Source organism: Mizuhopecten yessoensis, unplaced genomic scaffold (genome assembly GCF_002113885.1).
Source record: "Mizuhopecten yessoensis strain PY_sf001 unplaced genomic scaffold, ASM211388v2 scaffold3229, whole genome shotgun sequence".
Taxonomy (NCBI): domain Eukaryota; kingdom Metazoa; phylum Mollusca; class Bivalvia; order Pectinida; family Pectinidae; genus Mizuhopecten; species Mizuhopecten yessoensis.
In genome coordinates this window covers 1,382,151-1,397,999 of record NW_018404940.1, presented here as the reverse complement: position 1 = coordinate 1,397,999, position 15,849 = coordinate 1,382,151, and the positions used below count along the sequence as shown (strand labels likewise).

At 36.2% G+C, this 15,849-nt stretch overlaps 1 protein-coding gene across 2 annotated transcripts; it reads right to left on the bottom strand.

Moving 5' to 3' along the window:
- Positions 1-3,688: 3,688 nt before the first annotated feature.
- Positions 3,689-15,683, bottom strand: LOC110447152 (probable Xaa-Pro aminopeptidase 3). 2 transcript variants are annotated; one of them, XM_021492638.1, is made up of 7 exons: positions 15,628-15,683; positions 13,080-13,888; positions 11,926-12,013; positions 10,323-10,457; positions 8,154-8,341; positions 7,596-7,716; positions 3,689-5,788 (listed from the first exon to the last, which is right to left on the bottom strand). In XM_021492638.1, coding segments are annotated over exons 1-7 (1,509 nt in total). In that variant the 5' UTR covers positions 15,629-15,683; the 3' UTR covers positions 3,689-5,621. The 2 variants fall into 2 exon arrangements, with proteins under 2 accessions (XP_021348313.1, XP_021348314.1); XM_021492639.1 differs by lacking the exon at positions 15,628-15,683 and adding an exon at positions 15,462-15,587.
- Between the last annotated feature and the right edge of the window lie 166 nt (positions 15,684-15,849).

Here is a 15,849-nt window from a genome sequence, read left to right as displayed (position 1 = left end):
TGGGGAAATGATTTCTCGTCAACGGACTTCTTGGAGGGGGGCCACAGGTACTGCACAATCCAAGAGAGATAATAGCAACCTTCTGCAGACATGTGGAAGGGGAGGTTACTGTGGAGTCCTGGAGATTTTTGGAGAAGTCTTCAAGAGGGAAAGTGGAAGTAATTGTGAAGTTCCAGGGAGATGACAGGGGACTTCTCAAAGGGGAGACAACTTGCAAGCAAATGGTTCACATAACTGTAGTGATTAATGGCTTATCCAAGGGAAGACAACCAAGCTGGGGCTATAAACATGGCTATTAACAAAGACCAGTGATATGTTACTAAGTCTCCTTTTAGGGGTTTTGATTCTTATGTGGAACTGAGACCTTTGTTTTTCAGACTGTTGATAACTAACTGAGACCTTTGTTTTTCAGACTGTTGATAACTTTACTCCAATGACATTACATTGTGCCAATATTTTTGTGTTAAAAATCAGATGTTAAATTTTTTAATTATGTCGGAAAATCATTTCAGAAGCATCAATTTTTTTTGCAAGAAAGAGAGAGATTAAAAGTTTAAATTTAGCAAAGAATTGCTGAAAATCAGGTCTCTAGATTATGGTTGGATGAATTGTATGCAAAAAGCAGTAGTTTACTGGGAAATTTGTCGCTGCAGTTTAACTTTCGCCTTTTTTCATGACTGTTGTGTAATATCAACTTACAATACACAGTAAATCCATGTATAGGGCAAAATCTACACTGGGCGAAGATAGACTTAATGAACTAATACAATAAAGAGGCACGGAAGTCTAGTGGTAGGACGCTGGGCTTGTGACCGAAGGGTTGCAGGTTCGAGTCACGGAACCTACTGTACTCCATCTTTGTTAACAGGCAGTCGTACATTAGCCAAGATGGCTGTATTCAACGAGAAGAATGTTTAATTAGATTCTACTGCCAACATTTCTATGTAAACTGAATTAGCTGTAATCCATAATCATCAGGAGGGAAGTTGTCATTGATCAAATTTTTATTGGGAAAGTGACATCAGGATTATGACTGTTGAATATGCGATGTAACGATATTATAAAACTGCAGCTTTCATGAATTCACTTTGAATTCAATTATAACTTAATAGTGTCAGGGTAAACAATGTGTTTTCGACAATCCAGATTTATGTAAATAATGTCAGAATTTGAGCTCTAGTCATTTGTTGTTGTGCAAAACTTCCAATACATACATTATTTTTTTAATGTTTGTTTTTGCAATTGTTTTTTTAGATGAATTTAACTTTGGATTTTTTAATGATATTTGTACATTACTTTTACAGTTCAAAATTTATATACATATTTTTTGTAGCAAATTATATTAAATAACAGGAAAAAACTACAAAAAAAAGTATGAGTTAAAAACTGTTAATTAATTTTTAAATTGCTAAATTTTCACTTGTAAAGCATGCATTGCATTTTCATTTCTTGTAGGATATTTATATATTTGTTTTTATTAACAAACAAATAATGTACATAATCTGTGTTTACTACAAGTGTAAATATATGTATTATATATTGTATAATAAAAGATTTACCGGCCTGTTGGATCTTGGCAGTTGTTCTTCATAGTGACCCACTGTTTAAATCACTATTATAACCGATAAACTTGCTTGGGTTTGAATAAAAGATGTTACAGTGTCATATGTCGCTGATCTTTGAATCATCAATACCCGGTAATCAAGGATATAAATAATTCACTGTGCAGATTTACTGCAGTTTTTCTCTCTCGGACGTTTTGTTATAACATATACATATACAGTGTATCAGAAGTATATCTTTTGTGGAACTAGTTTTGATTACATAACTTACTGTTTTTTAGGGAATTCTCATGAAATCTGTAATCATGTCGGATGAATTGTCTGTAACCTCAGTACCGTAAATCATCAATATGTTGTTCCTCTGAAACCTCGGTACCATAAATCATCAATATGTTGTTCCTCTGTAACCTTAGTACCGTAAATCATCAATATGTTGTTTCTCTGTAACCTCAGTACCATAAATCATCAATATGTTGTTCCTATGAAACCTCAGTACCATAAATCATCAATATGTTGTTCCTCTGTAACCTTAGTACCGTAAATCATCAATATGTTGTGCCTCTGTAACCTCAGTACGGTAAATCATCAATATGTTGTTCCTCTGTAACCTCAGTACCATAAACCATCAATATGTTGTTCCTCTGTAACCTCAGTACCGTAAATCATCAATATGTTGTTCCTCTGTAACCTCAGTACCGTAAATCATCAATATGTTGTTCTTCTGTAACCTCAGTACCATAAATCATCAATATGTTGTTCCTCTGAAACCTCAGTACCATAAATCATCAATATGTTGTTCCTCTGTAACCTCTGTACCGTAAATCATCAATATGTTGTTCCTCTGTATCCTCAGTACCGTAAATCATCAATATATTGTTCCTCTGTAACCTCAGTACCGTAAATCAGCAATATGTTGTTCCCCTGTAACCTAAGTACCGTAAATCATCAATATGTTGTTCCTCTGTATCCTCAGTACCGTAAATCATCAATATATTGTTCCTCTGTAACCTCAGTACCGTAAATCATCAAAATATTGTTCCTCTGTAACCTCAGTACCGTAAATCATCAAAATATTGTTCCTCTGTAACCTCAGTACCGTAAATCATCAAAATATTGTTCCTCTGTAACCTCAGTACCGTAAATCAGCAATATGTTGTTCCCCTGTAACCTAAGTACCGTAAATCATAAATATGTTGTTCCTCTGTAACCTCAGTACCGTAAATCATCAATACGTTGTTCCTCTGTAACCTCAGTACCGTAAATCATCAATATGATGTTCCTCTGTAACCTCAGTACCGTAAATCATCAAAATATTGTTCCTCTGTAACCTCAGTACCGTAAATCAGCAATATGTTGTTCCCCTGGAACCGAAGGACCGTAAATCATCAATATGTTGTTCCTCTGTAACCTTAGTACCGTAAATCATCAATATGTTGTTTCTCTGTAACCTCAGTACCATAAATCATCAATATGTTGTTCCTCTGAAACCTCAGTACCATAAATAATCAATATGTTGTTCCTCTGTAACCTTAGTACCGTAAATCATCAATATGTTGTTTCTCTGTAACCTCAGTACCATAAATCATCAATATGGTGTTCTTCTGTAACCTCAGTACCATAAATCATCCATATGTTGTTCCTCTGAAACCTCAGTACCATAAATAATCAATATGTTGTTCCTCTGTAACCTTAGTACCGTAAATCATCAATATGTTGTTTCTCTGTAACCTCAGTACCATAAATCATCAATATGTTGTTCCTCTGAAACATCAGTACCATAAATCATCAATATGTTGTTCCTCTGAAACCTCAGTACCATAAATAATCAATATGTTGTTCCTCTGTAACCTTAGTACCGTAAATCATCAATATGTTGTTCCTCTGTAACCTCAGTACCGTAAATCATCAATATGTTGTTCCTCTGTAACCTCAGTAATCACAAATCAGCAAAACAGTGAGCAATGCAGAGATTTGGGCATCTCTACACTAAGTTATGTTGACGATTTGCTGCAATTTGAAATTCACAGCAAGTAGGTATATTGTGCACGCATATTTTTATGCTCAATTAGTTCAGGCCTGGGTCATAGTAAAAATTAACATCTGTAAATTATAATCAGCACTTTGCATATAAATGTAGTCTATTTTATTTCACTAATTCAACTATTTCAATAGTTCAACAGGCTGTAACTGAAAAAAATGACAGGTACATATCCCAATAAAGGCTGACCTCTAGAATGTAGATCAAGAGGTCAAGTCGTTCTCCTATTTGAGTCACTGACCTTCACCTCTAAGTCAAAGAAGAGCAATGCAAATATGCATATTTGCTAATGGGAAGACACATGTTTTTTTGTTTAAGTTGTATATTTATTGACATATTTTGCACAGAAGGACAGCTTTTACTCTCATGACACATTCTATATAAAATGTATACTTTATTTATCTTACAACTCATATTAATCACTCATGTTGGCCCCGATGTTAGCGTGCAGAGAGGGATCGAGTCTAAGTGTAGGAGGAAACCGGAGTACCCGTAGAAAACCAACGGGGTCGGACAGGTGACCCCAACCTTTCACATCCGATTGGGGAATCGAACCCCGGCCGCCTTGGTGAAAGGTAAGTGCACTATACACTGCACCACCCGACACATCCTACAAACCAAGTTTGGGCTACTTTCCCATCATTAATTTACCTGACACCAAGACTCCTGAAATGAATCACTTTGGTTGGTTTTCCTGGCTTATTTCTCTGCAATTAATTAAATTCTATCAATGTTATCCCTTAACACAGTTTGCAGCTCTGGAGTTGGACAGATGTTATACTGTACTAGGGAAAGTGTATTCCACAGGGTCCTGTATCCTGTTGCAATTTGTAGTACCACAGATTATTTCCCACTGTTTCTGCAGATTACTGGTCCAGTGCTCTATACCAGTTCAACCAAAACAAATTAAACTCAATAGGAAGACCAAACCGTGATTCTTTTTTAGATATCGGCCTTTTTTATTATTAGGAATCGCATTAAAAATAAACAGTCAAATTTGTTTGTGATCATACAGCGTATTCTGTCTAATCTTGACTCCCCTGGAACCACATAATTTGGCCAGTTTGCAGAGAGTTCCAGATTGAAGTGTTTACTTGTAGAACCAAATCTGGTGATCCGTTTCATAGACATAAATCTGGAAATGGATAGATGTATCAGGAAACGAAAGATACCATGTCACCCTGGTAAAATACTAGCTGCTTCCTACAAACTCAGCTAGGGAGAATTTCCCTTAGCTCAGTTGATGGTGCATCAGACAGTTAATCAGAGGTCTTTTGGATCAACTCCTAGGAGAAACATTAAAAAAAATATTGACCTCAAGACCTTACATTGGCACGGAAAAATATAGATAAAAATACTAAGCCTTACTCCACAATTATTGATGTTACCCCTGTAAAAACTCAAAGACAAGTTCTTTCCTGTAGTTCTTTCAAGGTCCTTCCTGGTAAAATACAAACCACTTCCTAACAACTTTGTAAGGGAGAATTTCTCTTTCACTCATTTGGAAGAGTGTCAAGACTGTTGACCCCAGGAGGAGACATTACAAATTATTACCTCCGTACACAGAGTTTGTTACCTTACATAGTATGGCTTCACTTGAGGAATACACTGTTGCCATGCATATTTGCATACTTCTTGAGGATATTCAAATTTTCCATTCAAAAGTAAATTTCAGCTTAAATTCTCAGCACAAATTTTTGTCCTCTATATTTCTGGTTAAATTTTCTTATTTCAATATGTGGATGAAATCAATAGACAAATTCATTCTGGAAAACAATCCTAGTGGTTCAACACATGTCACATTTAAAATCTCTAACCAAAACCTTCAAACGGTACAAGAATGAATATCTTCATTCTTTGTTGTATGGATATTTGTTTCCATTGTCACCACAGTAACCTTGTTTGGAGGTATTCTCCTGTGGCTTACAAATTCAATTTGAAAGTGAGAACGAGACTCCATACAGCTGTCGCATCACTGACCATTCGAGTAACAATTACAAATTAAACAGTCCGACAGAGTTTCAGGATTTGGATGCCATGATCTCCTCAATGTGGTCGGGATCTTTCACACAGTTCGCAGACAAGACGATGGGCTCAGAGTCTGTGATGAGCAAATTATCCTCTATCCGTATGGCGATTCCTCGGTACTCCTCCGGCACAGTGGTGCGATCCTTAGGAATATAGACACCTGTACAGGTAGGTAGAATATGTACATAAAATGACACAATTACTGAAATACATTCAAAAGCTGATCTTCAAGAATATAACTAGACACCTGTATAGGTAGGTGAAATATGTACATAAAATGACACAATTACTGAAATACATCCACAATTTTCATATAAAGTATATAAAGAGAAATACAGTTTAAATACGTCCTCTGTTTATACTTTACAGTTTTACCCTAGAATATTTTTATCATAGAATAGTATTACTGACCAGAACATTAACCATCAAGTGATATATGCCGTATTTATCAGTGAAATGCCTGTGTCTGGCACTAAGCCAATCCCCCATTTCTCCTTACTATCTGTTCATAGCATGATTAGCTGTTAAGAATTGTTCACAGAGACTGTATCGATAAAGGATACTTTCAACCCAAACTTTAAATTCATCAGCATTTTCATTAAGGTACTAAGCTATACAATGTAAAATTCTACTATGACCTGTATAAACAAGTAGAATTTGTATGAGAATTTGACATAATCAAGCATACTAAGTATTGCTAAAGCAATACATGTCCCCTACCGGCTCTAAAAATAGTAACAGAGACCTTGACCTTGACCCGACAACCCTGAAACTCGAAAGTGTCTGAGATATTATGGTCTTTTGTAATTGTATGAAGTTTGATCAAAATCCCTCTAGGAATGAAGCCGCTAGAGCGGTGTCTAAAAATAGTAACGGTGACCTTGACCTTGACCCAATAACCCTGAAACTCAAACTTGTCCAAGATGTTATGGTCCTTTGTAATTGTATGAAGTTTGATCAAAATCCCTTAAGGAATGAAGCTGCTAGAGCGCTGACAAGGATTTTCTAAAAATAGTAACGGTGACCTTGACCCGACAAACCTGAAACTCAAAATTGTCTGAGATATTATGGTCCTTTGTAATTGTATGAAGTTTGATCAAAATCCCTCAAGGAATGAAGCCACTAGAGTGCTGACAAACATTGGTGTTACATATGTATGTATGTACACAGACGGATGGAGAGGAATACTATAGTCCCCCACCCGGATTCACCGGTAGGGGACTAAAAAGATCCGTCAATTGTCTCACACATTGTTTCTTTTCAGATTAAACCAAGTAAATTGTTTAATGGATTAAAGACTTCTTAATGGATTTTGTTTGCAAATAACATCACCATCCTGAGGATGTCACATTGCTTCCTTGGTACGTTTACATGTAATAACATTAGTATGGGAATAAGCTTGACAAACATGGAATGAATTGTTACTGTGACCTTGACATTGACTGACATGCATTTAAAGCAATGACATTGATTGACCTTGTATCAAAGTTTTACTTTCTACACCAACAAATGTATGTATTTAACGTGTCACAACGTTTCAAGACCGACTGGTCCCTTTGTCAAGCTATGACTGAGTGAGCGATATGTATTCTTTACTTGTGCAATTGTATGTTTTCATATCATTTGACCCAGGATGTTTCACCTATCTATTTGTTTGTGTCGAAAGTAAAACTTTGATATTACATATTTCAAAACTGATGAATCTTATTGAAGATATGGATTGACCTAAAATTATGAGGATGACCTATTAACTCAGCTACACATGACTGACCTTAACTGACCTTATGCTAAAACTTTGCTTATCTGTCACCTGAGTATTCTGACAAGCTGTGATATCTGACAACAGCTATATCCTCCCTTGTAATATAACAACCTGTAAATTATGACACCCTTGTCTAATCAAATCAGTTCATTGGATCTCACCGTATGTCAGATTAGACAAGTTTCACTGTACAACCTTGACTGACCTGGTTCGATGGCGATGATCATGCCCGGCTGGAGCTTGGTATATCTTGACATAGTAGGAGTATCATGTACATCCATCCCGAGGTAGTGGCCAACATGGTGAGGATAAAACGCTCGAAGTTCCTGGAAAAAACAACATTTGTTTGAAAAAATAAGTTCTCTACATGTTTTCTTTTGGACAGCTTAAACAACAAAATGTGTGAATACATTCCTGGAGTAAATAAACATAGGGGGGCCCTTAACAGTCACCAGAATGAAATCATTAATGATATACATATACCTGATGTTGTCGAGTAAATTTCACTGTGTGGGGCGTAGTAAGCAATGAATGATTTCAAAGAAGTTTGGTCTAAACACACCACCAACTTCAGCAAAATCTGACAGGTGGTTACTTATGACAAGTTTATATAGGACTGCTTATAAACGACCCATTGCGTTAAACAAAACAAAATTGTGATAGGTCACCTGATAGAAGGGGACGTAAAAATCATGTTTGTGAAATACCAAATGGGAATGATTAATACACACGGGCGAGTTCACTGCGGCTCACCTGAACCTACCTGGAAGAAATCTGTTGTCTTATCTTTGGGCTTCATTAGGCCGAGAGACACAAGTTCATCTCCTAATAAATGAAGCATGTATACATATATCTGCTCCAAACTGAATTGGGGTGTACAAAGGGAGATCACTTTCAGTTGGATGCGCAGAACCATCTCGTACAGACGTCGCTGAACAGGGCTGAATCGACCTGAAACATACATTACATACAGACATGAGGAGAAAATCTAGTAGTTCTATTAACCTTATGTAGACTTAGAAATCACACTGATTCTATAGTACCTGTAGAAGGGATATAACTGAAGTGTGCCAAGGTTACTACACAAGAGGCTGTAACTATTGCTGTCCCTATCTGAAGCCGTCTCGTTTTCCTTTTATTCATTTAACATGCATGATGATTTGTCAAAACAGAACAAACCAGTCCCAACAAGAGGCCAAGAGGGCCTGGATCATTCATATTTGAGCTTTCAAAGGAAAATATTCTCAATTAAAGTACTTTTGCAAATATTTCCATATATTGAGTCTCCTTGGCTTAAGAATATGTATGAAAATGGAACCTTTTATACAACTCTATTTCAGCATGCTACTGGTCAAATATCATCAACAAGGGCCTCCTGGTATTTTGGTAGAAGTATTCACATATTTAACTCCTGTGACCTTGAAAGTAGGTCAACGTAATTTATTTGGAGAAACTTTATAGCACTCTGTCCTATGTACCTACTAGCAAAATATCATTACTCTGGACCTTCTGGTTATTCTGACGAAGAAGTTGTTTAAAGGTTTTTATATATTTGACCCTTGTGACTTCGAAAGTAGGTCTAGGTAATTTATTTGAGAAAAACTGTCCCAGGTACCTACTGGCTAAATATCTTTGATCTAGGCCTCTTGGTTATTCAAAATGTTCTGTTTTAATTTTTTTTTTGATAATTTTGAACCCTGTGACCTTGAAAGTAAGTCAAGATCATTGATTTGAGGACAACTTATAGCACTCTGTCCCAGGTACCTACTGGTCAAATAGCATTACTCTTGGCCTCCTGATTATTCAGAAGATGTTTAAAGGGATTTTGAACACATTTGACCCCTATGACCTTGAAAGTAGGTCAAGGCCATTTATATGAGGTAATTTTATAGCACTCTGTCCAAGGTACCTACTGACCAAATATCATGGTCCTAGGCCCTCCAGTTCTTAAGAAGAAGACGTTTAAAGAAAAAGTTGATGGACAACAGACAACAGACAACATACCATACCATAAGCTCAACAGGCTAAAAATCATGAAGCAAACATTAGTACCAGTAAATCATTGATGTTCTATTATACCAGATGAAATTACTCTAACTTGACCTATCTAAGGCTGGCCATGTATCTTGGGCTACATTCGCGTATCCCAGTTGAAATCGTGCGTGTGGCGCAGAAATATTCCATGATAAACGAACACGCTTGGACCGTTCTATAAGCGGAACTACTAATGCACAGTTTCGGAGAATAAAAAACGGTGTATCAAGAATGTTATGACCTTCTTTCATCCGTCCACTGAATTACATGACGTATCTTAAAACTACATGTGACTTGACATTGTTTTAGAAAGAAATAATGCAAACTGGCAATAGTCAGCATTTTAGTTTCGGTCAGGTATGTCTGGACCCCTCAATCTACACGTGCCAAATTTTCCCGAGGTCAACCTCGGTCCAGATCTGTGCCTGTCATTTTCTTTACAGGTTCACCGGTTCAACCGTTTCAACCGGATACGCGAATGTACCCCTGGTGAGGTCACTGAAGTCTATTATAGAAGGGGAGGTTACTCTTACTTGTACCAACCTGAAATAAGCCATGTCCTTGTGAGGTCACTGGTATGGTCAGTGATGTCTATTATACAAGGGGAGATTACTCTTACACATACCAACCTGAAACTGGCCATATACATGTACTGGCATGGTCACTAGAACTAGTAGCTTCTATTATACAAGGGATATTATGCTTACTTATAACAGATTACTCTAACGTATACCAACCAACCGAAGACTGGCAATGTACATGTCCTGGTGAGTTCATTGGTACAGTCAACAAAGTTTATTTAACAAGGGGAGATTACTCTAATGTTTACCAACCTGGTCCTGATGAAGCCACTGGAACACTCACTGAAGTCATTATACAAGGAGAGTTTACTCTTTACCTGAGACAGGCCACGTCCTGGTGAGGTCGCTGCAAAAGCCATGGTATTCACACCCTGCATCCATCAGTACCATTTCCCCCTCTGACACTATTTGATTGTTCTTGGTATAATGTATGGTGTTCCCACGGTGACCACCTATAATCAAATAATAATTCTTAGTTCAAAAATAGAAACATCAAGCTAATATCAAAGTTTTACTTCATACACAAACAATGCACGTATTGTCAAGCTATGATTATGTGAAGAAAATGTATATTTTGATGTCACTTGACACGGGATTTAGCAATCTAGACAGAGATCAATACTTAAAAGTATTTTATTTTAGGACTACTTCAGATTATAAATCAGCATGTACTATAACCGACACAAACCTAACATGTTATGTTAACTTCGCTATTTTGACTGTTATTTACAATTTTTATCCATAAATGGTAGTTCTTCTTCATCATTGAATCAAAGGGTTCCACTCTTTATACTATCTTCTTAAAACCCTTGGAATATGTCATGATAAAATAGACAGCTCACAGTAACCTATTTGATTGGTTTAAGGTATATATATAAGAGATCCCAGAGGGATCTTGGTGCTCATTAGTTCTATTTAAGTTTTATTGTGTCTGGTTTTTTCCCTTTTGGATTGATAATCTTGTCAATAGTTTATGAATGTTGTGCTAACTTTTATTAAAAATTCATGCAAGTGTTTAACAGTTTCCTTTCCACTGCTGTTTGACCTTTTTATAAGGTCTGCTGTTTGACCTTTTTATAAGGTCTGCTGTTTGACCTTTTTATAAGATCTGCTGTTTGACCTTTTATAAGGTCTGCTGTTTGACCTTTTATAAGGTCTGCTGTTTGATCTACAATAGTAATGTGTGAAAAAAAAGCTTATACAAGATCTATTGGGAACTTCTTTATAGATATACATATTGAAAATAATTGTTAACAGGTTAAATTTAAGATTACTGCCTAAAGGCCAGTTTGCTCTTCCATTCAATATCAAAATGAAACATGCACAACACAGGACCAAGAGGAACCTATATATGAAATTTGAGAAAGGTCTGTCAATTAGAAAAAGAGAAATAGCTGTAACAAACTTAAAATGTCAAAACCCAAGATGGCTACATATATATAGCTAGTGAAACTTGTCTATTATGAAAATCGACATTATTTTACAAAATTTAGTACAGAACTACATGTAGGATTGGTCAAACAATATCAGTTTTCAGAATAGAATAAGGGTTTGTATCATACACTGTTTAACTTCTTTAATATAAACTTTTATTTATTTAACAACAATAATGTAACAAGTTACTTCAACTTATATTAATCACTCTTGTTGGCCCGGATGTTAGCGTGCCGGAGGAAACCGGAGTATCTGGAGAAAACCCACGTGGTCGGGCAGGCGACTCCATACCTGTCCACGTCCAATCAGGGAATCAATTTCACTTCTTTACTTTGACAAGGGGAAAATGGAGGACCAAATATCAAACCTAGTACACATTTGAATCCAGATTAGACAGGGGCTGCTTCAGACAGGTAAAATATTGTTAGAAGTTATAAGTGTGCCTATATCTCTACATATAACTGTTGCCATAGAATATATAGTTACCAGCTACAACAGGTGGATAGGCTAACATCTGAGCATCTCGGAGTTTACATTCATACTCCATCTTTGCATGGAGATACGATTCGTTCACCTGAAATAATGAATACATGTATACTGTGTAGATTATAACTATTTTTAGGAAAGTCCCTAGTTAAACAAGAGGCCTAGGAGTCTTTCTACCTTTCCTTTTGTCAATTTATAAAATGTCAAATATAATACATGTATATCAAATGAGTACAAATTAATAAATAAGTTAAAAGCAGGCAAAAATTTAGCATTGACAGTCTTAATACCCTATTGGACCTGGCCCTTCTGTCAAAATGTAGGCATGACCATATAACTTGTATTTGTATACAGTTGAATTCCCCATGGCTCAAAAATCCTATAAACCATATAAGGTAAACACTTGATTAGTAAAAAAGGGTTGTCTTTTCAACATTCGTGTTTGAATCCTCTGATGAACATCATGAGCTTTACCAATTATGAAGGAGCAGGCATTTACATATTCTACACACTATTAGTTCCTGTTCCGCAGGATGGCAAAGAGGGGGATGAAGCACACAACTTTTGTTAATTTATCTTTAGAGGGACTTGGTTGGGTAACTGATGATGACCAGACAACTCTATTGGTTAAAGTATCTGGCTAAAGTTTAGAGGTTCCAGGTCTAAAGTTTGGAAGATCCAGGTCTAAAGTTTGGAGGTTCCAGGTTCAAATCCTGATCTGGCCCCTCACATTTTCATGTCCTATTATTACACAACCTTAAGCTCCTTTTCCTGGTTGCTCAATGATAACTATATTTTTCCTACCCGGCTCCATCTCTCTGTCCTAATGGAGTCAAGCTCTTGGTAACATCCTCAACTTATAGAATCCTAAGTTCCTTTTGCCCAAAGGTGCTCCATACTAACTTTATTTAAAATATATATTAAAAATTTAGTATTAGCCAAACTTTCAGATTTTCCTTAATCTATTTCCCCCTTTGGGCTAGAGACAAAGACGATGGCAACTAACCAATAAAAGTTTAATGAATACTTCATACATGGAAAGGCAATATGCAAATTCTCCACAATCACTAAAAAACAAACTTCTGGAATTACAAAAACAACACATTATTGTGTGTGTATTATTTTTCGTACAATATTTCTTATTGAATACTAACCATGGGGTAGGAGAACCTCATGACCTCTTCCAGTGACTCGGAGGCAATATCTACACTTTTCAGCATGAGCTGAGCCTCTGCGGGAGACTTGATGACTCTGGTTTGGTGTATTTTCTGTGTAGTGGTCTCGACACACTTCTGTTTGCCCTGAAGGATGAAGTCCTCAATCCCCGCCCCATGCAGCTGTGGATGAACCTTACCTTCTGCATCATACCATATCACATAATCAGAGTGTTCCTTACTATAATCCTGTAAAAAGTGTCGCAAATCCTCTGTGTTGTAAGCCCCATCCACTCCCGTGATTTCCTCTGCCCCCTCTCGGCCAGATCGTTCCCCCTCCCAAAGCTCAGCATAGGGGTCCTTCCTAGGTACAAAAAGCACAGAAGTCATTCCACTGCGGGAGTTGGGGGTGCTGTTTGGGGTGCTATTTGAGACAGGGACATTTTGACTGTTGTGAAGGATCAGAACACTGTCTGCTTCCTGGAAGCCACTGAGGTAGAGGAAGTCTGTGTTCTGTCTGAAGGGGTATGGGATTGGAATGGTCATATAAAGTCTACTTGCTGATGGGAAGATCATGATGTGCTCCTTCACATTGTTACATCCTTCAAACTGATCCAGGGCAAGTTTAAACACATTGTGACGCCTATTACTGTATTCTTCCTTTGTCACAAATGGAGTGACCTCCCCTTGTTTGAGAAGATGAGGATGTGTTTGAGCCACAGGTTGTCCAAAGTTTCGATGTAGAATAGTCAACGGTTGATTTAACCTAAACAATCTTGAAAAGGTTCTCAAGGCATTACAGCAACCCACTGAAACAGACGGAAGAGGATCTTTAAGGTATTCCATGTATAATACACATTGTTTTGGAAGTAAACAAAAAATCATATTTTTATTTTACGCACACGCGTAACAAGTCTTTCCCAAAATTTCATAACCTTTTACCACATATTTTTTCCAGTTTTAATGCAATTTTTAAGTACAACCCATGGTTCAGAGTCCATTGAAATGACAAAAGCCTTCCATATGCAGACAGTTATGATTTTATTTCCTTTTTGTAAACCATATACTTTTATATACTGACAAGTAGACCAAACATTGTAGATAACAAGAATGGAAAAAATAATAATTCATTACAGAAATTCAAAAAAATGCATTTATTCATATACCATATAATATGGTATATGAATAAATGCATTTTTTTGAATTTTGATATTGCCATAAAATCTCAAATGTTTGTACTCCATTTTGGATGGTTAATGTTCGAAAAATAATTTGTAAAATCTCTTTACAATGCAAAAAACATAATAATCAAAATTTTACTGTCTGAATTTTGAAAAAAAGGTATATCTATTTGGAAATTATTTCATATTAACATCTCATCATGAAGGGAGGTAACTAATTCTCTAAGAGACATCACTCAAAGCAATGGATGTATTGTACTTGCAAACAAAAATAACCACCACCCTTGATAAACAATCATGTACACTTTGGACATCATTCCACAGCCCACTAGTGCATGGTATGTTTACATGTCAGGTACATACTGTATGTAACCAGAGGTTATTGCATGGTATGTCATTCTCACACGCACCCACACATCATTTTCATAGGGATTTTGATATTTTACAAAACACTATTTTCGCATAGTTAGTGCACTACATTTGTAAAAATAATTTTCCCGACAAAGCTTAACTTGCTCAAAAGCGAAAAATTGTAATGACCTGGAGCTTGTGAACTGGCATAGCACATTATATGAACATGTGAGTTCGGTACACAAAACACATCTGGCCGCATTCCATATAAAACCTTCTTGAAGTCTTTGTATGGGAAGCTTTCTTTCTTAAGTACGTGTGATTATACATTTCCCAGAAAAGAATCAATATCAGGTGATGAAATATCATCGTCTCACACGTGTACTATTGTTTACCTGGTGTAACTATAAATTATACTACGGTATTGAAATGCCCAATATGAAATACGGAAATAACAACACAAAAGTATGCCAAGAAAAAAAGTGTATTAGGAAGGGTTGGATGTCCTCGAGGAACCCTGTCGCACTGCATGCAAAACATTTAAGAACTGTTATATTTCACACAGACAGTAACCTTACTTTAGTTTCATTTTGAATATAACTGCATTGGTATCTCCTTTTTATCACGCCCCAGTTGCTCAAAGGTTGGTTAATGTTAACCAATGGTTCGTGAAAATAAATTGCTGCCACTAAAAAATAAAGGCTTTCATAACAGAATAAACCATCAAAACACATCAATCTGATATGTCTCAAGGAGTGAAATGACATCAGAGGGTCTGAATATTGTTGTCTCCATAATATTTGAGATTTGTCCCTAACCACTGTTTAATTTTGTAGTTGCGTGCACTGACTTTTGTCAGACGGTTGAAGTTCATCATCTTCTTAATAACAGCAAAAACAATGGCATCCACCATCATCATGATAGAAGAAATTGTAGTATCGAAAATGGTGGTCTTTATGTATATAATGCACATTTCAGCAGTTTTATCATTAAAATAAGTAAATATTGATACGTACTCGTCGTGTGTGTTTGACGGCACTGCCGCCGCAGAATATAACTTATCGCTTATTTCATTAAAAATTAAATTAAAATATAGGAAAATGTATAAACAAACTACAAAATTAAATCACTATTAAATTATCGTAAAATTCAAGTTTATAAATTTAACATGCACTGAATGCACCTTAGTTGTTTGAAAAAGTTAATTGGCAAAAACGAAACAAAGTTTTTTTAATTGT